At 37.0% G+C, this 25,644-nt stretch overlaps 1 protein-coding gene across 5 annotated transcripts in view; it reads right to left on the bottom strand.

The window, feature by feature from the left end:
- The window catches only part of APAF1 (apoptotic peptidase activating factor 1), a 90,209-nt gene that overhangs the window by 28,547 nt on the left and 36,018 nt on the right, over positions 1-25,644 (bottom strand). For 2 of the 5 annotated variants that reach the window (XM_027071030.2, XM_027071032.2), the window contains exons 15-19: positions 18,283-18,414; positions 14,201-14,326; positions 7,070-7,231; positions 2,770-2,898; positions 359-484 (exon numbers count right to left, since the gene is read on the bottom strand). In XM_027071030.2, the coding sequence (XP_026926831.1) occupies positions 359-484; positions 2,770-2,898; positions 7,070-7,231; positions 14,201-14,326; positions 18,283-18,414 (675 nt within the window). Of the gene's footprint in view, positions 1-358; positions 485-2,769; positions 2,899-7,069; positions 7,232-14,200; positions 14,327-18,282; positions 18,415-25,644 lie in introns of those variants that run through there. The other 3 variants (XM_053226643.1, XM_053226644.1, XM_027071033.2) reach the window with 3 other exon arrangements.

The following is a 25,644-nucleotide window of genomic DNA, read 5'->3' as shown; positions in this document are numbered from 1 at the left end:
CAAATGACAGAAAATGGAAAGGCAGAATCCATTAGAATTGGCAAATAACTGGATGGGGGAATTTAAGATGGAGGAAAGAGTCAAAAATTAAGTCAATGTATTATCTAGTAATATATTTTTAAATGAATCAAAATAGAGTATAATCAGTGGACTTCAACATTTGGCCCATGATAATACTCAATGAACACATATGGAATGAATGAGACTGTTATAGTCCATGTAATAGCACTTTTCAAGGATAAATATGAATCTAGCAGTTTCTTGTTTTACTGCCCCCAATACTGCCCATCAATTTTCTTAGTTTCTAGGAGGTTTATGATCAGTAAATGTCTAGAATGAAAATGTCAATATTTCTCACCCTGATTGTCTGGTCATCAGAAGATGTCAAAAATGATGATCCATCAGGAGAAAACATCACACAATGAACCCAACTTAAATGTCCTCTGCAGTCAGCCACTTTTAAACACGAGTCCATGTTCCACAACTACAGAATAAATATATAGGAAATCACATTCATAAGCATTTTGAACATATCAAGAATATTGAAAATAGCAAAAGTAAACCAGTATCCACTTCTTTGAATATAGTCCAAAATAAACTAGCAAAAATACAGAATGACTTGTGTAAAAATTATTCATTGCATCTTATTTTTAATAGCAAAAATTGCAAACAACCCAAAGGATCATCAATATGGAATTGACTGGGGCGCCTGGGTGGCTCAGTCAGTTGAGTGTCCAACTCTTGATTTTGGCTCAGGTCATGATCTCATAGTTTGTGCATTCAAGCCCTGCATCAGGCTCCGCATGTCAGTCTCTCTGTCTCTGTCTCCCTCTTTCTCTGCCTTGCCCCTTCTCGTTATCTCTAAATAAATAAACACCAAAAAAAAAAAAAAAAAAAAAAGAGGACTGAATAAACTACATAATGGAATATTATATAGCTATAAAAAACACCCAGACAATGACTAGTTGCCGAGATAGATTTACAGAAAATAAGCAAAGAGCATATATACTTCTATGTAAAAAATATATATATTACACTATATATGTATATGTATATGTATATATTTACACACACACACACACACACACACACACACACACACACCTGGATACACACACTATACTGTGTAAGAGATGAAAAACAAATACCGATATATACATGGATATAGACATGGAGATTTTGTTTATACAAAATACATACAGATATCTGCTTATATACACAAAAAGAAACATTGGAATGTTAAACCAAAAACAAAAACAGCTACCTATTGGCAGGAGTTAGAAAAAGGGATAGGGATAGAAATGAAAACAAGACTTCTCTGAATGTAGCTTATTACAAAACTTTGATTGGAATCATGCATTTTATCTATTTTTTTATAAGTCATCAAAAAAATAGGCTATTTTCCACTGTCATCTAATTCTCATTTCAACCAATGGCAAAACCGTACAATAAATGAATACACTAATTGTACATGTACACACTTCTGTTATTCATGGTTATTATCAATTGTAAATGTCTGCCACCCTGGCTATATTTTGTCCTGAGTTCTGCTATAAATTATTCAAATATATTCCAGTCTAATGAAGTACCATATGTGCCCGAGTTCCTCTCATTACACTCTGAATGACAGACCCACTTTACGATTTCAGAATAAGCATGGACAAAACAAGTACTTCATCACATGCCCAGTGGGTTTCAATCAGTGAGTTCTATGGTTACAAATTAATTGTATGAAATTTTCTTTGCCTTATCACTAGAGTCCAAGCTCTTGTGGACATACAAAGCTAAAGGCCACAAATGAAAACGGTTCCATAACTAAGAAATCTCCATTGAAAATCCTTCCCTTTTCCCTTCTAGTTCTACCCCATCGTTTATTAGAGCCCCCATTTTAGGAAAAAGGACAATGTTTCCTCGAGCTTTCTAATAGGAAAGGGTAGGGATTTTAGAAGTGACAGAAAAAGCTGAAAGAAGAGTTGCTCCTCCACTCCTCCTAAAAATCCTGACAAAAACCCACAAAGAGGAAATTTCCAACCACATCTACCTTGACGATCTATAGATAAGGTTGAAAGATCTAGCACATCTGAATTTTTCAATTCAAGGACTCCACTGACAAGAACACTGCCACAGCACCCTACTTCTTCCCATCATTTCAAATAGGACTGGAGCCTGCCCACACTCACTGCCTCTGCTTCCAATGGGAAGATTCTCGGCAGGGAAGTTCTTCAGTGTTAGTTGCATTGCTTCTGTACTTGGAGGTAAGTAGACCTTACAGAGCTTACCCACTCACTCTCACCTATTATATCTCCATGCTGAAGATATCTCCATGCTGAAGGGCTATAGCTCAGAAACTCTCCCCAACATCTTCACAGTAAGGGGCAAGATTGTCAAACTCACTAAAAATTGCTGAAATAAGCACAGAACACTAAAGAAGTGCTTGCAGTAGTCAAGCTTCCTTTGAGAAGACCCTGTGAACCAAGTGGATTTGTCTATTTTCCAGATAAAAGCCCATACCCACCTTCTTAGACTGTCATCACAAGGGTCTCCAAATTACCTGATGGTAAGACCCACTCAAGAAATAAATAGTAACAAAGCTTGGAAAAACTAATCCATCTTTGGAAAACAAATATAAGGAACTCACTGTTTTTGAAAAAATTAATACAGCCACTCATTTCTCAAACATCCTCAGTAGTTAAAGGTTTAAGTAGCCCATTCTTTAGCATCCTTGTACCTCTGGAGACTCAAACTTCACAGAGTAAGTGAACTACTCACCTCTACACAGCACTGGGACAAAGCCACCACTGCCAAACGATTTTGTGGGGAGAAGTCACAGTACTGGATGGTGCTATGATGGCCTGTATGGATTTCTGCCAACAGGCCACTGGCATGAATGTCAAAAAGCTGTCAACATAAAATAGGTTATCTATGAAAATAAAATACTTTTAAAAATAAGCTATATTCAAACTGAATATAAATGTATAAGTCCTGACAAAACACAATTACTGATAATTAACAGTCATAAATAAGATATAAATCAATATACACATACTTTTAAAATACTGCTCATCTTGTAACATGTTTCCTATAAAGAAAAATTTATCAGGGCACCTGGGTGGCTTAGTCAGTTAAGCATCAGACTTCAGCTCAGGTCATGATCTCATGGTTCATGAGCTTGAGCCCCACATCAGGCTCTGTGCTGACAGAAGCCTGGAGCGTGCTTCGGATTCTGTCTCTCTCTCCCTCTGCCCCTCCCCACTCGCTCAAGTTCTCTCTCTCTCTCTCTCAAAAATAAACATTAAAAAAATAAAAAAATAAAAAATAAACATTAAAAAAGAAAAATTTATCATGGATGATGTCTCAAGCTGGCCTAGGGAGAAATAAAACCTTTGTGAATAAATGAATGGACTAGCCAAATTAACATACAGAGAAGTTCTCCTGAATGCTTGTTTATTCAAAAGAGGAAAATGGATACTCATAAATGAAGATGATCAAAATAATATAGAGCAGAGGCTTGCTAAAATTAAATTAGTTCAACCATTTCTATTTCTCTTCAGTGCTATCAAATTATTCCATTTTGATCATTTTCCCATTTTTGAATTAAAAAAAGCTATTTTTGTGTAATGCAAGCTTCAACTTTTGAAAAATTTTTAAATGTTGAATATACTCTTCTGAAGTTTTTGCTAAACGATAAAAACATTCATAGCAATATACAGTATTGTGATTTAAGACCAAGGTATAGTCTTTAGGAGGGAAAAAAAAAAAAGCTTCCAGCGGGAGCCATAAATATGCACACAGCCCTGCAAGTATGCACAGATGGTAAGCAGCACAGCATCGGGGGCCAACAACAAAAGATAGTAAACCATATTTAAAATATAGTTTTCCAGGATAGATTGTTCTTAAAAATTAATGGTGGAGGGTGACAGAGGAAACTTAGCATGTATGAAATAGGCATCTGTCCTATTACCACCAATTACTAAGTGGTAAAAAGGTAAAGCCCTAACAATTGGAATAGGCCAACAAAAGAGTTTGAAAGAAACCAGAAGGAGGAGAATGGAGAAACCAGAGAGTAAGAAATAGGGATCTACATGTAATTAAGGGTAATTTTAGGGTAGTTTTATTTTAGCAGGTAAAATAAAAACCTCGTCTAGATTTTTAAAACAAAAACATATTTCATGCAATATAAAATTGTTTTCTTCTATCACTGGAACAGATCTTTTAAAATGTTCAAATTCTGTTTAACACCACTAGTCATTAAGGAAATGTAAGTCAAACAACCATTAGATACCACCACTTCACACCTAATAGGATGGTTGTAATTTTTAAAAAAATGGAAAATAACAAGGTTTGGCAAGAAAAAAGTGGAACCCCTGTAACACTACTAGCGGGAATACAAAATGGTGCAGATAGTTTGGTGGTTCTTCAAAAAAGCTAATTTAGAATTACCCAGTAATTCTATGCCTAGGTGTGTACACAAAAGATTTGAAAGTAGAGGCTCAAACAGATACTTGTACACCATGATCACTGTATCATTATTCACAACAGCCAAAAGGTGAAAACACCCAAGTGTCCATCAACAAACGAATGCATAAACAAAATGTGGTATATCCATATGATGGAATATTATTTGACAATAAAAAGGAATGAAGTTTATATATGCTACAACATGGATGAACCTTGAAAATATTACGCTAAATGAAATGAGCCAGATACAGAAGGACCAATATTATATGATTCCACTTATATGAAATATCCAGAACAGGCAAATTCATAGATTAAAGGTTACCAGGGGTTGGGGGCAGAGAGGAATGGGCAGTTACTAGTTTCTGGTTACAGAATTTGTTTGGGGGTGAAGAAAAAGTTTTGCAAACAGTGCTGAGTTACACAACACTGTGAATGTAATTAATATTACTGAATTATACATTTAAAAATGGGCTAAAGTAGATTTTACATATATTTTACAACAAAAAATTTTTTAATCTTCAAATCTTATAAATGCAATGGTTCCTTTTCTGTTCCTACAAATTTTAACAAACTTTAAAAAGTTTGCTATTTTTTTCTTCAATTGCATGCTAAAGGAGTATAAACCGACATGCAACCAAGATCGAAGGGTCACAGATCAATGACTAAATCAAAAACAATATAAATGGGCCCTCAGTCAGTTTTTATGTAAATATACAGTATATTTCAGTTATATTCTTTAAAATTGTACCATCTCAGGGGATTTGAGGAGCTCTCAAGAGACTTAAGGCCTCTTCCTAAGCTAGCACTCTCACCAAGAAGAATGCAAGTTCAAGAAGAAGAGTGCAAGAGTGTTCAGTTCAAGTGCAAAAATCATGAAGCCCAATGGCGAGAAGCTGGACAAGTTCAAGTGCGACATCTCTCAGGCTCTCCTTGAGCTGGAGATGGACTCAGACCTCCAAGCCCAGCTAAGGTAGCTGAATATAACAGCAGCCAAGGAAATTGAAGTTAGTAGTTGTCAGAAAGCTATCATCATCTTTGTTCCTGTTCCTCAAATGAAATCTTTCCAGAAAATCTAAGTCTAGCTAGTCTGTGAATTGGAGAAAAAGTTCAGTGAAAGCACACTGTCTTTATTGCTGAGAGAATTCTACCTACGTCAACTCAAAAAAACCATATTAAAAATAAGGAAAAGTGACCCAACAGCCACACTTTGACAGCCATGCATGACACGATCCTGGAGGACTTGATTTTCTCAAGTGAAATTGTGAGCAAGAGAACCATGTGAAATTGGATGACTCATAAAGGTTCATTTGGATAAGGCACAGCAGAACAATGTGGAACACAAGGTTGAAACTTTCTCTGGTGTCTATAAGAAGCTCACACGCAAGGATGTTAATTTAGAATTCCCAGAGTTTCGGTTGTAAACAAAAATGATTAAATAAAACATTCAGATAGATAGATAGATAGATAGATAAACAAATGATTAAATTGCACTATCTTGGGTGTGGAGAATAGGAAGAGGTTGGTAAAAGGATACGAACTTTCCGTTCAAGATAAATTGATCTGAGAATCTAATGTATAACACGGTAACTACAGTTGATTAACACTGTATGGTATAACCGAAATTTGCTAAGAGTAGAAATTAAATGTTCTCTCACACACACACACACACACAGAAGGTAAATACATGAAGTGACAGATATGTTATTTAACTCCATGTGGGGAGAATCCTTTTACAATGCATACACATATTAATTCACACATGTATACCTTAAATATCTTACAATTTCGTTAACTGTACCTCAATAAAGCTGAAAATAGAACTGTAGTATCTCTTATCAAGTCTTTTAAAATTACTATTAGAATGAAATGTCCCTGAGCCATAAATCAGAATATCTATCTTTCCAAATCCATGGTATAACTTGGGACAAATTATTTGGCTGCTCTGAACCTCAGCTGCCTCATTATTAGCATAGGTATATTGTAATCTGCTGCGTCTCTTGGACATTTATATCAAGAGAAACATGTGCGAGCACCCTGAATACAAATGTAAGCTATTACTACATTTCCTTGTCATTCACTATTTTAACATATTGTCCTCATTTACATCATAGAAATCTCACAATATTCTTCAGTTGTTGGTAAGTTTTTCTATCACAGTCACCAAATCATAAATTTGAGGAGTAAGGAAGCACTTTGAAAATCACCTAAATCAATGTATTCAAAATTGTAAAAAAAAAAAAAAAAAGTGATACAGAAAGTATTCCATATTTTAAATCTATTTGAGAAACACTGGACTAACCAACATAAATTATTTTTGTATTATAGGACTTATGGAGGCCTTAGGTATGTTAGTATACACTGAGTGACTCTAATAAGGAAAGGAATACACATTTCTCAAACCTGTGTGACCATTGAAACCTTTCCGCACAAAGCCAATCAACATCCCCTAGAACACAATTCTGAGAACGAAGAAGTTAGGGAGCCTACCCAAAATCATATAGCTATACTTTATTATTTATATCAATAAACAGTATAAAATGCAAAAATCAATAGATGTTTTCATTTTCTTTAAATCAGGCTAATTTTGGCTTGTTAAAATACGGATACTTACAAAGATCTTATTTTTTGCTGCCACCATTATCCTAGCACCATCAGCAGACCATGAACAACATTTCACTATCACCTCCATATCCTCTTGAGGCTCCTCTAAATTTAGGAAGAATTGCTTCACATTAATGCTTTCCCTCTCGTTTGCTGATTTCACATCCCAAAGCTTCAGATTGTAAAAATTAAAAAAAAAAAAAGTTTAAGTTTGTTTTAATCTCAAATCACACATCTAGAATTCTACCAGGATTAAATTTCACACAAATTATTCACTTTTTCTAATGAACTGTTTTCACTTATGTTTGACTTTTTATAAAGCTTTCAAATTAAGTACTCCAGTTTCATTCAGCACCTTCCTAAAAAGAAAAAAAAAACTAGAAGCATTGCCTGAAATGCAAAATGCAGAATGTAAAACTAAATGCTAAAAAACCCTTGCATGGTGTGAAGGAAGCTAAAGATTACGTGGTGACAGTAAGAATGAGAACAGGAAGAAAGGTGAGACTCACGACTTGCCACTGCTGCCCTCTGCTGTGCCAGGCATGAAGTTTGCTTCCCATCTATCTACTCCATGCACAACCTGGACACCACACAAGGCCCAGTCTAAGCTAAGTTATAAACGTAGCAAGAGTATCCAGGGACATAAGGAAGTCCCTGAAAATAAAAACAAAGAATATGCTAAAAGGAAGCAAGGCACCTTATGTGTTTGTGGGGCCATACACTTAAGCAGCACAAAAGACAAAGGCCTTCAAGAAGACCCATCTTCACTCCCCTGGCCCTTAAACAGCAACTGAGCTTCACAGAGTGATAATGACTACCATGCCCAGACCAAAGGTTGGTCAAGGACGACAAAAAAAAAAATTTTGTTTAATTAAAAATTAAAACAAAAAAACAAAAAACCTGCTTCTTAGGCTTTAACTCAGCTTCCAAAGAACACCTCCAAAGTAAAACCAGATTTGTTTCACCAAGCACATTTTTAAAGCTCAAGTTTAGAGGGGCGCCTGGGTGGCTCAGTCGGTTAAGCGTCTGACTTCAACTCAGGTCATGATCTCACGGTTTGTGAGTTCGAGCCCCATGTCGGGCTCTGTGCTGACAGCTCAGAGCCTGGAGCCTGCTTCGGATTCTGTGTCTCATTCTCTCTCTGCTCCTACCCAACTTATGCTCTGTCTCTGTTTCTCAAAAATAAATAAATGTAAAAAAAAAAAAATTTAAATCTCAAGTTTAGAGGCACATTATATACACTAAGGAATATAACCAATACCAAAACCTTTACCCTTGCAACAAATGTGGATAAAGTGGATGAAGTAAAAGACATCAGATAATAAAATAGCCTTCCTTGGTACTTAAAGAGGAAAAAAAAAAAGCCTATACATAAATGCCAGAAGTTTCAGTCACATCAACTACATATATGAGAAATCACATTGCTTCCCAAGCCACCACTGCCGGGATTTAAAAAAGAAAGAAAGGGGGCACCTGGGTGGCTCAGTCGGTTGAGCGACTGACTTCAGCTCAGATCATTATCTCACAGTTTGTGAGTTCGAGCCCCTGTCGGGCTCTGTGCTGACAGCTCAGAGCCTGGAGCCTGCTTCTGATTCTGTGTCTCTCTCTCTCTGCCCCTCCCCAACTCATGCTCTGTCTCTGTCTCAGAAATACACATAAAAAAAAAGAAAAAAGAAAGAAAGAAAGAAAGAACAAACCTAACAAAACCCAATTTCATTAAACCTGTCTAAACTACATTCTGCATCTGGACCTGACTTCAGCTCCTATCCAATGAATGATGAAATTCCACACATTGAGGGACCAAGTAAATACAAGCATTTGATTTTGAGCAAGTCACTATACTGTATCAAGGGCCCATGTACACCCTAGGCTTTGTGTGGTTTACATGGCAATTTTAAATAAAAGTCACATTTTGAAACAGTTTATCAACAGGGCCTGAAAAACACATGCTTATCAACATGATACCCTGCAAAATGCTTAAAAGATTACAGAGCCATTTGGGGCAGGAAATAATTTTACAGTTCTTCATCCTCTCAGAAGGCAATGGCTTTGAGAAGACTTTGACCTTGAGATGCTGTTATCCAACATCATTTTACAGGACCTCTGCTTACTACACGTCACTGTATCAGCACGAACTAGCTAACGATACTGCCTTAATAGCACTGTGGGAAAGCTGCCACAAACACGGCAGTTCTCACCAAGAGTGCAATAATGTCTCTCCCCTGCTGCTACTGCTCTGTGCTCTACAATCACATTTTGATACTCACACATGATATCAAAATCCTGTCCCTGAAGACTTTTAACACTTTTTTCTTTCGAGTTTGGAGAAGTCTTACTTTGATTTGAAGGGACACAAAAAAGGTTTATCATCGTGAACACATTAACCGCTATGCTCATCATTTGGAAGATCACATAAATAAATCAGGTATAGATACCTCTCTCTCAAGGAGCTTACAGGCCATTAAAGGAGGTAAGACAAGCCCATAAGTGACTCTAAGACAAAGTACATTGGATGTGTCATTTGAGAGGAAAAGATAAAGCACAGTGGAAATGCTAGACCCAAGCTGTGGGCTTGAGGGAACAGTTTTTGCAGAGGTGGACATCTCAGTCTCCTCCCTGAAGATTAGCCTACAACTTAGGATGGAGAGATTTTCAACACTAAAAAGACAAGAGGAACACTCTATGGCCTAGACTCTAGGCTAAAGGGTCAGCATAAGCTAAAGTGACACATAAAATGGGATAACAAAGATCATGAAAAAGGAGAAAAGGTTACAGTTTGGGTGCAGCACCAGGTGCCTGAACACATCTGGACACAACCCTCATCTGTTCTCAGAGCACCTTTACCATTTCCACAGCTTGTCTATTCCCTTACCACTTTCTCCAACTGGAATTTGAACAACTTCAGGCCAGGAAATATTTCATGTTTTGTTTGTTTTTTTCTTTTTAGTATTTAAAACCCAAATGCCTCGTGCAGTGTCTGACACATATTAAGTATTCACTAAATAACAAAAAATGCATTTTAAGTGAAAAGACAGATTCTTCTCATGTTTCAAGCATAGGTGAGTAGAAACAATAGTGTTACTGAAGGAAATAGGATTCAGATTAAAGATGTAGATAGAATACAAACATTCATCTTCATACCCTCCCAAAACCACATAAAACAACAGTAAAGAGAACTTTTCTTCATAGGCATAGTTCACAAGGCAAAGGAGAAAGGAGGAAGAGATAATAGCAACAAAACTATAAAGGGTAAAAAGCAAAAAGGCAAGCAATAAGGAGACTCCTAAATACTGAGTCCTGAGCCCACCACAGGGAAAGCCAAGAAGCAGCCCAATTCATACCACAGAACTCCTAAAAGGCGAAGGAAGTGTTGCACTGGGTACCTTCTAAGGGTAGAGCTAAATCAAGAGAAATCACTACAAATCCCTTAAAACCCCCTCCCAAACTATGCAATCCAGGTTGCTGTGTCCCTACTTTGGCTGAAGAGTAGAGGTTTTTTCTAGACCCATCACAGTTGAGAGCAAAGTCATCATTCTGAAAATTGGGAAATTAAAAGAAAGTCTATATTCCAAATTTTGAGATCTCTACCTCAACATCGTCTCAGAACTTGCCAACCAGACTTATACCCTAGAGGTAGGAGACTAAAGATTTTTCTCTGAATATCCAAGGAGATCAAGATGAAAGATCTAAAATGTCTGACATTAGAAGTTTCCCAGACAACCCTTCAGGGAAACTCATAATAAGCAAGGTTACAATTCCCTATCAGCTTTTTGGTGCTACACTCCTAAATAGGAGCAGGATTTATATATCTAATACATATACAGATCTTCCTCAACTTAACCATGGGGTTATATCCCAATAAACCCATCATAACTTGAAAATATCATAATTTGAAAATGCATTTAATATGCCTAACCTACTGAACACCATAGCTTAGCCTGGCCTACCTTAAATGTGCTCAGAACACTTACATTAGCCAAAAGCTGGCAAAGATCATCTAACAAAACCTATTTTATAATAAAGTGTTGAATATCTCCTGTAATTTATTAAATACTGTAGAGAAAGCAAAAAAGAGAATGGCGATACAGATATAGAAAGGCTGTAAGTGTATCACCCTTGTTCACCCATGTGATCTCATGGCTGACTGGGTGCTACGGCTCCCTGTCACTGCCCAACATCACCAGTATCAGACTGCATATCGTTATCCAAGGGAAAGATTAAAATTCAAAATTCGAGGTACAGTTTCTACTGAATGTATATCACTTTTACACCATCATAAAGTTGAAAAATCCTAAGTCAACCATCGTAAGTCAGAAAACATCTGTAGCTATACCCAAGGATCAGATAGCTGACGTATACCTCTAAAATACAGACAGAAACTGAAACCAACAAAGAAAACAGCAACTATACAGGAATATGAAATTTAAAAAAATACTATTCACAAGGGCACCTGGGTGGCTCAGTTGGTTAACATCTAACTCTTGATTTTGGCTCAGGTCATGATCTCATGATTCCTGAGATTGAGCCCCACATTGGGCACTGTGCTAACAGTGCAGGGCCTGCTTGGGATTCTCTCTCTCCCTCTCTCTCTGTCCCTCCACACTTGTGCACATGCTCTCTCTCTCTCTCTCTCTCAAAATAAACAAACTTAAAAAAAAAGATGCAGCTCTTAAAATATATATTTACAAAATAAAAAATAAAAAACTGTTAACACCACAAAAAGATTAAAGAAACTCCATCTATGACAAATATAGTATAAAATCAAAAAGGAAACTGATCATAAGAATGAGTACTTTAAGATACGACAAGAGAAATTAAAAATCCAATAGAAGGATTAGAAAATAAAGCTAGAAAATAAAGCTAAAGAAATCTTCCAGAAAGGAGGGCAAATAGACAAAGAGAAGGACAGAAAAATAAGAAAACAACCAAAAAAACAGACAGCCATTCTAAGAAGAAAAAGCAGAGAAAAATTACATCAAATAATTAAGGGAAGACTACAGAACTGAAGTATATGAATTTCCAAATTGAAAGAAGCCACCAAGTGCCAAGCACAATAAATGAAGACAAACCCACACCAATGCAGCACATTATCATGAAATTTTTAAAAAGAAAAAATACGGGGCATAAAGAGAAGATCTTAAAAGAATCTCTCAGAAAAGGGCTGTCTTAACCCATCCAAATGTGTTCTGAAAAACCTCCTCTGATATGGATTGTCCTAAAGAAAGAGACAGTATTTAATATTCGTAGATAACATGTCATAGAGGTCAAAATCTATTTACTTGAATATTCTACCTAAGAATGCTCCCAACATCTACTAATAGCTAGAAAATTCTTTAAAGTAGAATTCTAACCAGAAAGGGGTCCTAGATGCCCTGAAGTAATTTCTACAAAACAAGTTATCTTCAGCCAACAAAGATAAATCAAAAATTCAACCAGAGAATCACCATCAAGAGATTTCTGTAACTTTCTGTAACTTAGGAGTTACCTATCAGCATTAACAAATCTTCTCTAGTGATTCTAACAAACAAAATAGTGCCCAGGAGGGTTCAAGCATTTCTCTGGAAAAAAATAATGTCAAGAAAATTTACTGAGTGTGTGTTTTGAGTACAATTCTGTACTATGAACTGCAGAGAGTACAAGATGCAAGGTCTCTGCAGATCATAAATCTATATGCAATCTTATCAAAGACATATGAAAATGATTGAACTGAACAGCACAACATATTTACAAGTGGAAATGAGAAGATCAACTGAACAGTTCCTATCAATATACATAAATATAGATAGAAGGATGGGTGGTGCACTCAGAACCAGATACATGGATGTTATAAGAGAACACTTTCTGAAGAAGTGGGTTTTTAAATTTTTAAAAAATATTTATTTATTTTTGAAAGAAAGAGACAGCGTGAGCAAGGGAGAGAGGGCCAAGAGAGGAAGACACAGAATCTGAAGCAGGCTCCAGGCTCCGAGCTGTCAGCACAGAGCCCAACACAGGGCTCGAACTCCAAACCATGAGATCATGACCTGAGCTGAAGTCGGACACTTAACCGACTGAGCCACCCAGGCATCCCTGAAGAAGGTTTTGCATAAAGGTTTAAAGGTCATTAAAAAATATGGTTAGGGGCACCTGGTGGCTCAGCAGGTTAAGCATCTTTCTCTCTCAAAAATAAATAAACATGTAAAAAAAGGTTTTTTTAAATATGGTTAAATGAATTGGAGGCCAAAATTCTGCCGAAAAACTACTGAAATATATATATGAAAACAGTACCAGACATAAGCCCCCAAATTATCTTGCCCAAAACAATTAGTGTTAAATGTATTAGAAGAAACAAACTGAACAGGAACAGAGGTGGCAGAATGATGAAAGGTAAAGAGACTCAGAGGTGCACCTAATAAGCCTGGTTTATCACAATTTATAATGTGGTACTTTTGTGTTCCAGCTTAAAGTGGCAAGACGAAAACAGAGGTAAAGTTATTCTAGCAGTTCTGTACCAGAATTAGGAGGGATGGAGAATACATCTTAGAAAGCTGCTATCAGACATAAGGAGATGACAGCATGAACCAGAGCAAACACTATAGAATGGGAGGGGGAAAAGTAGACAAAAAGATGAGGAGGTCAAAGATAGATTGGACTTAAGACCAAAGGAAAAAAGGAGAATCAATAAAGAGGAGGCTAGAATGATGGTGGAGACAGGAGTAATAAAGAAAGTAGGATTTGGATCTTATTTGAGAACGTAAAAATGTAAAGAATTTAGTTTTTTTTAGGACTATAGATTTCAGGAGGCTGAATAAACTTTTTTTCCTAGCTCTCAAAAACAGGAAAATATAAAATAAAAGGGAGAATAAAGAATAAATAAAGCAGGGCCTTTACAAATTCGACCCCACAGGTCTCAATTTTATGAAGTCTTAAATAGAATATATGCTTAAAAAATTAAGATTTCAAATTATATAAACTTTAAAGCATAAGGCAGTAAACCATTCATAAACAATCATTATGACAAGCAATTACAGTTATATTAAATATGCTCCTGGAAATTAAAGAAGCTCTTCCTGTAGAAATGAGAAAAACAGAAACCTATCTCTATAACCAAATCATAAAGCTACAAAATTACAACCAATTTTAATGATAAACAAAAACATACCTTTAATGTTCCATCAGCTGAACAACTAGCCAAAAGCTTATCATCTGGTGAAAATCTGCAGTGATTGACTGAATTTGTGTGGCCAAACATGGTATTCCGACACTCTTTTTGGGTCAAATCCCACAGCTATTTGAGAAAGATAAAAAGATAACTACAAAACTAGTACTGAACAAGGAAGTTAGAAACCACATAACATTTTTTCTTCCCTCCCATTTAAGTTTTTTCAATTACAGAAAAATGTTCATAGTAATACAAAGGTATCAAATACAAAGGTGAATTGTGATTACCAAGTAATGGAGCCGCCCTTAGATCAGCACCTACATCTATTAAAGGACCAAAGGTTATGTAAATAACTAATCACTGCCCATTTTAACAAAGTAGTTTGGAATCATTACTATTTTTACTTAGATCTATAATAAATAATTTGTAAAATAAAATATCCCCAAACTTTTTTAGATGCTAGGTTACCCAAATGGTCATTTCTAAGATTTCCCCATGCAAACCTTGAGTATACTAGCTAGGCTAAAATCTATTAATGCTCTAAAAAATGACTAAAAAAATTCAAAGATAGCAAAGATAGACATAAATACATTTGACAGGACATGTAACAGGCTTGAAGACCAAGTAAACACCTCTAGGAAGCAACCAACCAAATTCAGAATCCACAGGACAAAAGACTAAAGTTCTCATCAATGGCATAAGAAAAGAGGAGGAGAAGGGAAACTTCTACAGATTAAAAGGGATTTAAGACATAGAACAACTAAATGTCACCTGAAATTTATATTTTGATTCCAACAAACTCATGGTAGAAAGGTATGTTTTTAAGAATAATGGGGAAGGGGCTCCTAACTGGGTCAGTTGATCTTGGGGTTGTGAGTCCAAGCCCACATTGGGTGTTGAGATTACTAAACATAAATAAACTTAAAAAAAGAAAAAGAATAATGGGGAGAAGTAAGCACAAACCAGGTATATTACAAAACCATTGTTAATGTTAGGGGTAATAATGCCATGGTATGTATAAGACCTCAGATACGCATGCTGAAGGATTTTGGGTGAAATGACATAATACCTGGGATTTGTTGCAAAGTGCCCCAGCCACCACCCCCCCCCCAAAAAATGGGGATGGGGGACCGGGGAGGACAATAAAATAAAATTAGCAAAATACTGATAATAGTACAGTTAGAGCTAAACAATGGATACCACAAGGGTTCATTATTGTACTCTTTCTTTTTGGATATGTTTGAAAAGTATATAAAATGTAAATTAAAAAGGGGCTCCTGGGTGGCTCAGTCGGTTGAGTGTCCGACTTTGGCTCAGGTCATGATCTTGCAGTTTGTGAGTTCGAGCCCCATGACGGGCTCTGTGCTGACAGCTCAGAGCCTGGAGCCTCCTTCGGATTCTGTGTCTCCCTCTCTCTCTGCCCCTTCCCCACTCATGCTCTGTCTCTGTCTCTCAAAAATGAATAAACATTAAAGAAAAAATGTTTCTTTTTAAATGTAAATAAGAAGGACTAGTCATCTCTGGTGATTTATGCTAACTATATTAAACACAGAAGAAGAACTCATTCATCCCCGTGATTAACCTTGGTAAAAATCCTTTGCAAATGACCAGTGAGATACGTCCTATTCTTCACGTCCATCTCCATCCTAGACTCCTTTTTATCCCAGTCCTAGGTAAATCCAATTTTTCAGATAAGGCAAGTTACATGGGGGCAGCTTCAATTTTACATATTTTTTTTAAAGATTTCATTTTTGGGGCGCCTGGGTGGCTCAGTCGGTTAAGTGGCCGACTTCGGCTCAGGTCATGATCTCGCAGTCCGTGAGTTCGAGCCCCACGTCGGGCTCTGTGCTGACAGCTCAGAGCCTGGAGCCTGTTTCAGATTCTGTGTCTCCCTCTCTCTGACCCTCCCCTGTTCATGCTCTGTCTCTCCCTGTCTCAAAAATAAATATATGTTAAAAAAAAAAAATTAAAAAAAAAAAAAGATTTCATTTTTAAATATTCTCTACACCCAACATGGGGCTCAAACCCACAACCCTGAGATCAAGAGTTGCAAGCTCCACCAACTGAGCCAGCCAGGCACCCCCAGATTTACATATTTTCATTGGCTTCTCTCAGTTCAAGAGACAAAAGAAGTCAGTTCTAATTGTCTACATGGTAATACAGATGTGGTATGGCAGATCTTAAAGCATAACTTGCCCTTAATTAAAACTGTTGACTAACCAATATACCCCATAGATCTCTCTTTGTTCTCACATCCTAGAGGACTGGTCTGTAATTAAAATGAGGAAATATTAACTTCTTCACCCTCTAAAATATTAAAAAGAAACATCAAAAATTAGTCATAACAAAAGGTCTTAGGTTTTTACAGCTGGGATTGTTCAAATAGAGCAAAGCTTTTCTTAAATAGTACAATAGTCTTATTTTTTAGAGGTGGGTTTATTCAGTAGGGTAAAGCATATCTGAGTAAAAATGAGCTAAGACTGTAAGACTATGTTAGGCTGTTATTTTAACCCAATCCAGTGTTTCAAACTGAGCTGTGCAGGGCCCTGGGGATTCCAGAAACGTGTGTGAAAGGAACTACTGGGGGAAATAACCTGTGGGTATAGGGGGGACAACTTTCAATATTTTCTAAAGTTGTTCAAATACCTTAAACATCAAACAGAATGTATGAGGTTTTCCAAACTGAAATGTTTTGCTGAACCTTCCCAAAAACATAATGTCCCATTACAAAGATAGTGTGACATTAAAAAAAGAAAGGGCGCAGGGCACCTAGGAGGTTCAGTCAGTTAAGCGTCCAACACTTGGTTTCGGCCCAGGTCATGATCTCATGGTTCATGAGTTCAAGCCCCATGTCAAGCTCTGTGCTGACAACATGGAGTCTGCTTAGGATTCTCTCTCCCTGTCTTGCTGCCCTCTCCCGCTCTCCCAAGCTTGTGCACTTGCTCTTTCTCACTCTCTCAAAAATAAACATCAAAAAAAAAAAAAAAAGGGGGAGGAGGAGGACAAAGGGCAGAAATCAATCCAAAAAAGACTCTAAAAGAAGTTAGTGAATCTTTCTGGGACCCCAGAAAATTCAATCTAGCTATCTTTAATATGGCACTTAACAGGGGATAAAAGAGCCTGCCTGGAATTCGCTCTCTCTCCCTCCTTTCTCTGCCCCTCCCCTGCTTGCTCGCGCATACGTGCTCTCTCTCTCTCAAAATAAACTCCAAAAAAAAAGATAAAATCTTTTATAATTTATAATTATAAAGCATTACCAAACATATATGAAATGAGTATGTTTTTGGTTTTAGCTTTTTTTTCCTGTCAGCATCTCTTTTTCTTCCTCCTAATAACAGAACCTCTCTTTTGAATCAAGTCCCTCTTATATAATTCAGTGGAGCTGACCTCACCTCACTTGTCCCATTTCTACATGGCTACACTTGTGATCCTTGGCCAATCCACGGATTCCATCCTACAGGCGACTAGGATTATTTAACAATGAGCATATAAGCCAAACAAAGTCAAATAGTCTTCTTTAAAATGAAATCTATGGGATCTGGGAAAGAGTAGATCCTATATGTATGTATGTATGTATGTGTGTTGTATATATATAAAATACATATATGTGTATTATATATATCATGTATATAATATATGTATGTGTGTGTGTGTGTGTGTGTGTGTGTGTATATATATATATATATATATACACACACACACACATATATATAATATGATTTCCTCTGTGACTATAAACTATAAGACCCATGTAAGCCTGGAGGTGAGAATAGCCATATTTCCTGCCACAGTGAAAGAACAACGCCTAAACCAAACAAAGAGGGAAACAAAGTCTAGAGATAAAAGGTAGAGTCTAAGAACATAATTTAAACATCTGGAATCAGCTATGCTTGAAGCCATGCTCCCTCTAGACTCTTCACTTACATAAACCAATAATATCTTTTTTTTTTTTTGCTTAATCTAATATGGAAGTTTCTATCACTGCAACCAAAAGAACACTGATTAATACATGAGAAAATCAAAAGAAATGTTCTAATGCATCTATCAAATTTGTCTATGTAATTCTCATTATCCACACTTACTTTGAGGAAACAGTCACTTGATGCAGTGGCTAAGAGAAGGTGATGACCGTTGTTGGTAAAGTGGCAGCAGTTGACTTGCTCTGAGTGCTCATCATAGACATGTACTAGTTCCCCAGTCATAGAATTCCAAATCTAAAAAGAATAGAGAAAATAAAATTTACAACTACCCCTTATTTTCAAAGGGAGAACAGAGGAGCAAATAAATATCACCTGTTTTGTGGCAGATTTTCCCAGACATGAGGCTAATGAACACCTCCGCCTTCTCTAAAATACGTATTTTTCCAGGTTTAAAAAAAAAGTTACTTGCAGGTGTATACATGTGACCTTTCTATAGCATAATTAGAATCTCATGAAAACATTACATTCTTCAAGGGCAAGATTGCACATGTTCATATGAATGACAGCAGGCAGAGATGTAAGTGCTATAAAACTATGGAAGGCGCATGTGGGTGGCTCAGTCATTTGAGAGTCCTACACTTGATTTCAGCTCAGATCATGATCTCATGGGTTCAGAAGATCAAGACCCAAGTTGGGCTCTGCGCTGACAGCAAAGAGCCTGCTTGGGATTCTCTCTCTCTCTCTCTCTCTCTCTCTCTCTCTCAAAACAAACAAACTTTAAATAAATAAGAAGTATAGAATAATGGACTTTAGATCAGAAGGATTAAGTCCAAGACCTGGCTCTACCATTTATTATTTGTGTGTCCTTAAGTCCTTAATTTATCTGTATCACAGTCCAATCTTCTATAAAATGAGGATACTTATACCTGTCCTACACAATTCAAGGTATCAAATGAGATAAAGGATGGGGAAAACTGAGAGCTTTCCCCTTAAGGTCAGGAACAAGACCAGGATGTCCACTCTCTCCATTGTTATTCAACATCTTTTTGGAAGTCTTAGCCTCAGCAATCAGACAACACAAAGAAACAAAAGGCATCCAAATAGGCCAGGAGGAGGTCAAACTTCCACTCTTTGGGGATGACATGATACTTTATATGAAAAACCCAAAAGATTCCACCAAAAGACTGCTAGAACCGATCCATAAATTCATCAAAGTTGCAGGATATAAAATCAATGCACAGAAATCGGTTGCATTCCTATACACCAACAATGAAGCAAAAGAAGGAGAATTCAAGGAATTGATCCCATTTACAACTGCATCAAAAACCATAAAATACCTAGGAATAAATCTAACCAAACAGGTGAAAAATCTATACACTGAAAACTATAGAAAGTTTATGAAAGAAATTGAAGAAGACACAAAGAAATGGAAAAAGATTCCATGCTCCTGGATAGGAAGAACAAATAGTGTTAAAATGTCAACACTACCCAAAGCTATCTACATATTCAATGCAATACCTATCAAAATAACACCAGCATTCTTCACAGAGCTAGAACAAACAATCCTAAAATATGTATAGAACCGGAAAAGACCCTGGATAGCCAAAGCAATCTTGAAAAAGAAAACCAAAGCAGGAGGCATCACAATCCTGGACTTCAAGCTGTATTACAAAGTCATAATCATCAAGACAGTATGGTACTGGCACAGAAAGAGACACTCAGATCAATGGAACACAATAGAAAACACAAAAATGGATCCACAAACATATGGCCAACTAATCTTTGACAAAGCAGGGAAGAATATCCAATGGAATAAAAAGTCTCTTCAGCAAATGGTGCTGGGAAAACTGGACAGCGACATGCAGAAAAATGAACCTGGACCACTTTCTTATACCATACACAAAAATAAACTCAAAATGGATGAAACACCTAAATCTAAGACAGGAAGCCATCAAATCCTCAAGGAGAAAGCAGGCAAAAAACCTCTCTGACCTTGGCCACAGTAACTTCTTACTCAGCACGTCTCCAGTGGCAAGGGAAACAAAAGCAAAAATGAACTATTGGGACTTCATCAAAGGGCCTCATCCTTTGCACAGCAAAGGAAACAATCAGCAAAACTAAAAGGCAACAGACGGAATGGGAGAAGATATTTGCAAATGACATATCAGATAAAGGGTTGGTATCCAAAATCTGTAAAGAACTTATCAAACTCAACACCCAAAAAACAAATAATCCAGTGAAGAAATGGGAAAACACATGAATAGACACTTCTCCAAAGAAGACATCCAGATGGCCAATTGACACATGAGAAAAATGCTCAACATCACTCATCATCAGGGAAATTCAAATCAAAACCACAATGAGATACTACCTCACACCTGCCAGAATGGCTAACATTAACAACACAGGCAACAACAGATGTTGGCGAGGATGTGGAAAAAGAGGATCTCTTTTGCATTGTTGGTGGGAACGCAAGCTGATGCAGCAACTCTGGAAAACAGTATGGAGGTTCCTCAAAAAATTAAAAATGGAACTAGCCTACAACCCAGCAATTGCATTACTAGGTATTTATCTAAGGGATAAAGGTATGCTGTTTCAAATGGGCACATGCACCCTAATGTTTTTTTTTTAGTATGAAATTCATTGTCAAATTGGTTTCCATACAACACCCAGTGCTCACCCCAAAAGGTGCCCTCCTCAATACCCATCATCCACCCTCTCCTCCCTCCCACCCCCCATCAACCCTCAGTTTATTCTCAGTTTTTAAGAGTCTCTTATGGTTTGGCTCTCTCCCTCTCTAACCTTTTTTTTTTCTTCCCCTCCCCCATGGACTTCTGTTAAGTTTCTCAGGATCCACATGGAGTGAAAATATATGGTATCTGTCTTTCTCTGTATGACTTATTTCACTTAGCATAACACTCTCCAGTTCCATCCACGTTGTTACAAAAGGCCTTATTTCATTCTTTCTCATTGCCACATAGTATTCCATTGTGTATATAAACCACAATTTCTTTATGCATTTGTCAGCTGATGGACATTTAGGCTCTTTCTATATTTGGCTATTGTTGAAAGTGCTGCTATAAACATTGGGGTACAAGTGCCCCTATACATCAGCACTCCTGTATCCCTTGGGTAAATTCCTAGCAGTGCTATTGCTGGGTCATAGGGTAGGTCTATTTTTAATTTTTTTAGGAACCTCCACACTTTTCCAGAGCAGCTGTACCAGTTTGCATTCCCAACAGTACAAGGGGGTTCCCATTTCTCCACATCCTCTCCAGCATCTATAGTCTCCTGATTTGTTCATTTTAGCCACTCTGACTGGCATGAGGTGATATCTCAGTGTGGTTTTGATTTGTATTTCCCTGATGAGGAGTGACGATGAGCATCTTTACATGTGCCTGTTAGCCATCTGGACGTCTTCTTTAGAGAAGTGTCTATTCATGTTTTCTGCCCATTTCTTCACTGGATTATTTGTTTTCCGGGTGTGGAGTTTGGTGAGCTCTTTATAGATTTTGGATACTAGCCCTTTGTCCAATGTCATTTGCAAATATCTTTTCCCATTCCGTTGGTTGCCTTTTAGTTTTGTTGATTGTTTCCTTTGCTGTGCAGAGGCTTTTTATCTTCACAAGGTCCCAGTAGTTCGTTTTTGCTTTTAATTCCCTTGCCTTTGGGGATGTGTCAAGTAAGAAATTGCTACGGTTGAGGTCAGAGAGGTTTTTTCCTGCTTTCTCCTCTAGGGTTTTGATGGTTTCCTGTCTCACATTCAGGTCCTTTATCCACTTTGAGTTTATTTTTGTGAATGGTGTAAGAAACTGGTCTAGTTTCATCCTTCTGCATGTTGCTGTCCAGTTCTCCCAGCACCATTTGTTAAAGAGACTGTCTTTTTTCCATTGGATATTCTTTCCCGCTTTGTCAAAGATTAGTTGGCCATACGTTTGTGGATCTAGTTCTGGGGTTTCTATTCTATTCTGTTGGTCTATGTGTCTGTTTTTGTGACAACACCATGCTGTCTTGATGATTACAGCTTTGTAGTAGAGGCTAAAGTCTGGGATTGTGATGCCTCCTGCTTTGGTCTTCTGCTTCAAAATTACTTTGGCTATTCGGGGCCTTTTGTGGTTTCATACAAATTTTAGGATTGCTTGTTCTAGCTTCGAGAAGAATGCTGGTGCAATTTTGATTGGGATTGCACTGAATGTGTAGATAGCTTTGGGTAGTATTGACATTTTAATAATATTTATTCTTCCAATCCATGAGCACGGAATATTTTTCCATTTCTTTATATTTCTTCAATTTCCTTCATAAGCTTTCTATAGTTTTCACCATACAGATCTTTCACATCTTTGGTTAGGTTTATTCCTAGGTATTTTATGGTTCTTGGTGCAATTGCGAATGGGATCAGTTTATTTGTATTTCTGTTGCTTCATTATCAGTGTATAAGAATGCAACTGATTTCTGTACATTGATTTTGTAGCCCGCGACTTTGCTGAATTCATGTTATCAGTTCTAGCAGACTTCTGGTGTAGTCTATCGGGTTTTCCATGTATAATATCATGTCATCTGCAAAAAGTGAAAGCTTAACTTCATCTTTGCCAATTTTCATGCCTTTGATTTCCTTTTGTTGTCTGATTGCTGATGCTAGAACTCCCAACACTATGTTAAACAACCCACACGCTTCTAAAACTCAAACGGGAAGAAATAGAAAGCTTGAACACACCCATAACCAGTGCAGAAATTGAATCAGTTGTCAAAAATCTCCCAACAAATAACAGTCCAGGACCAGATGGCTTCCCAGGGGAATTCTACCAGCCATTTAAAGCAGAGATAATACCTACCCTTCTCAAGCTATTCCAAAAAATAGAAAGGGAAGGAAAACTTCCAGACTCAATATATGAAATCAGCATTACTTTAATTCCTAAACCAGACCTAGTAAAAAAAGAGAACTACAGGCCAATATCCCTGATGAATATGGATGCAAAAATTCTCAATAAGATACTAGCAAATCGAATTCAACAGCATATAAAAAGAATTATTCGCCATGATCAAGTGGGATTCATTCCTGGGCTGCAGGGCTGGTTCAACATTCGCAAATCAATCAATGTGATATATCACATTAATAAAAAAGATAAGAACCATATGATCCTGTCAATCGACGCAGAAAAAGCATTTGACAAAATTCAGCATCCTTTCTTAATAAAAACCCTCGAAAAAGCTGGGATAGAAGGAACATACTTAAACATTATAAAAGCCATTTATGAAAAGCCCACAGCTAATATCATCCTCAATAGGGAAAAACTGACAGCTTTCTCCCTGAGATCAGGAACACAACAGGGATGTCCACTTACTGCTGTTGTTTAACATGCACCCTAATGTTTATAGCAGCACTATCAACAACAGCCAAAGTATGGAAAGAGCCCAAATGCCCATCAATGGATGAATGGATAAAGAAGATGTGGTATATACATACAACGGAGAATTACTCAGCAATCAAAAAGAATGAAATCTTGCCATTTGCAACTATGTGGATGGAACTAGAGGGTATTATGCTAAGTGAAATTCGAGAAAGACAAATCTCATATGACTTCACTCATAAGAGGACTTTAAGACACAGAACAGATGAACACAAGGGAAGGGAAGCAAAAATAATACAAAAACAGGGAGGGGGACAAAACATAAGAAACTCTTAAATATGGAGAACAAGCAGAGGGTTGGTTACTGCAGGGGTTGTGGGAGAGGAGATGGGCTAAATGGGTAAGGGGCATTAAGGAATCTACTCCTGAAATCATTGTTGCACTATATGCTAACTAACTTGGATGTAAATTTAAAAAAATAAAAAGTTTTTTTTTAATGAGATAAAGGACATGCTAAGATTTCTGACTTGAATTTATAAATAAATAAGTAAAGACAAATAGCTCAGTGAAAAAAATAAAGACTTCTGATTCTGAGGGAAACCTAAGCTTTCAACCCTGGCTCCATTACTTATCAGTTGATGTGAGCCTGGACAAATGACTTCATCTCTGAACTTGTTGCCTCATCTGTTAAATACTTACTTTACAAGTTGTAGTGAGAAATTGATAATGTAATACAACAAAGTATTCAGTATAAAGCTTCACTAGGTGTTAAATTCCCAAGTAAAAGAATAATCATTTTAGTTACTATGTAAGACAACCAAGCAGTGTGTTCTAACAACAAATGAAAGAAATAAATTATCTAATCTTCACTGGGCTCTGGATATTTCAGAAGTACTAATTTGCCTCTTTTGGCATTTTATTTTTAATTTTTAAGTAAGCTCCATACCCAAATAGGGCTCAAACTTACAACCCCGAGATGAAGAATCATGTGCTCTACTGATTGAGTCAGCCAGTCGCCCCACATTTTATCTTGTCAAAGCACTCCCCAGAGGCCCAAAAAGTTTATTTTTATTTAATACACATTTCTGCCTCTTGTTTTGTTTTTGAGTACTTAGCAGAAACACAGTGTTATTTCCTTTTACTCCATTTGGCTTTGACTGTGGAACTACATGGAATGGCCAACTCCCAAGTCTGACTCAGAGTAGAAGCTATGGAGTAAATTAACGAGTTGGTTGTAAAGCCACTTGGAGTCCATTCTATCAAGAAGTAGATTTTTCCAAGGCCTGAATTTAGTCTGAACACTCCAAAGTCTTCTTCAAGTGGATCCAGACCCTAGGAAAACTTCCAAGCCAATTTTCTTGCTCCCAGGTCCACTAAGACCCAATTACACACCTAACCAGTTACGACATTCTTTAAAAAAAAAAAAAGAAAAAGAAAAAGAGAAAAAAAAAAAAGAAAAAAAAAAAGAGAAAAAAAAAAAGAAAAAGAAAAAGGCTGGGGCTTCTGGGTGGCTCAGTCAGTTAAATGTCCAACTTCGGCTCAGGTCATGACCTCACAGTTCGTGTGTTCTATGCAGACAGCTCAGAGCCTGGAGCCTGCTTCAGATTCTGTGTCTCCTTCTCTCTCTGCCCTACCTCACTCATGGTCTGTCTTTCTCTCTCTCTCAAAAATAAACATAAAAAAAATAAAATTAAATTTAAAAAAAAATTTTTTTAAAGCCTGAAGTGAGGATCCCCCTCCACTTATCAGAAAAAAACATTCCCCTGGACTTCAGTCTCTCCTAAATTCCACATAAATGCTCTAGCAGAAAGCCAAATTTAGGAACAAGAGACAAGAAAGAATAAAAAAAAAAAAAGGGGGGGGAAAAATAACAAAGATAAAAATTAACCTGTGTTTACTTTTTTTTCTCTATTTACTTTGTGGACTAGTCACTGAATTGCTAGTTTGTTCGTGCATCTAGATTTGCAGTGAATGTAGTTCATAAAGGTTAAAAAAAAATTTTTTTTTAAACCTGGGGGGTGCCTGGGGTGCTCAGTTGGTTAGGCGACTGACTTTGGCTCAGGTCATGATCTCACAGTTTGTGAGTTCGAGCCCCACATCGGGCTCTGTGCTGACAGCTCAGAGCCTGAAGCCTACTTCAAATTCTGTATCTCCCCTCTTTCTATCCCTCCCCTGT

Source organism: Acinonyx jubatus, chromosome B4, assembly GCF_027475565.1.
Source record: "Acinonyx jubatus isolate Ajub_Pintada_27869175 chromosome B4, VMU_Ajub_asm_v1.0, whole genome shotgun sequence".
In the NCBI taxonomy this organism is placed as follows: Eukaryota; Metazoa; Chordata; class Mammalia; order Carnivora; family Felidae; genus Acinonyx; species Acinonyx jubatus.
The sequence above is the reverse complement of the archived record's forward strand: the minus strand, read 5'-3'. Positions and strand labels throughout refer to the sequence as shown.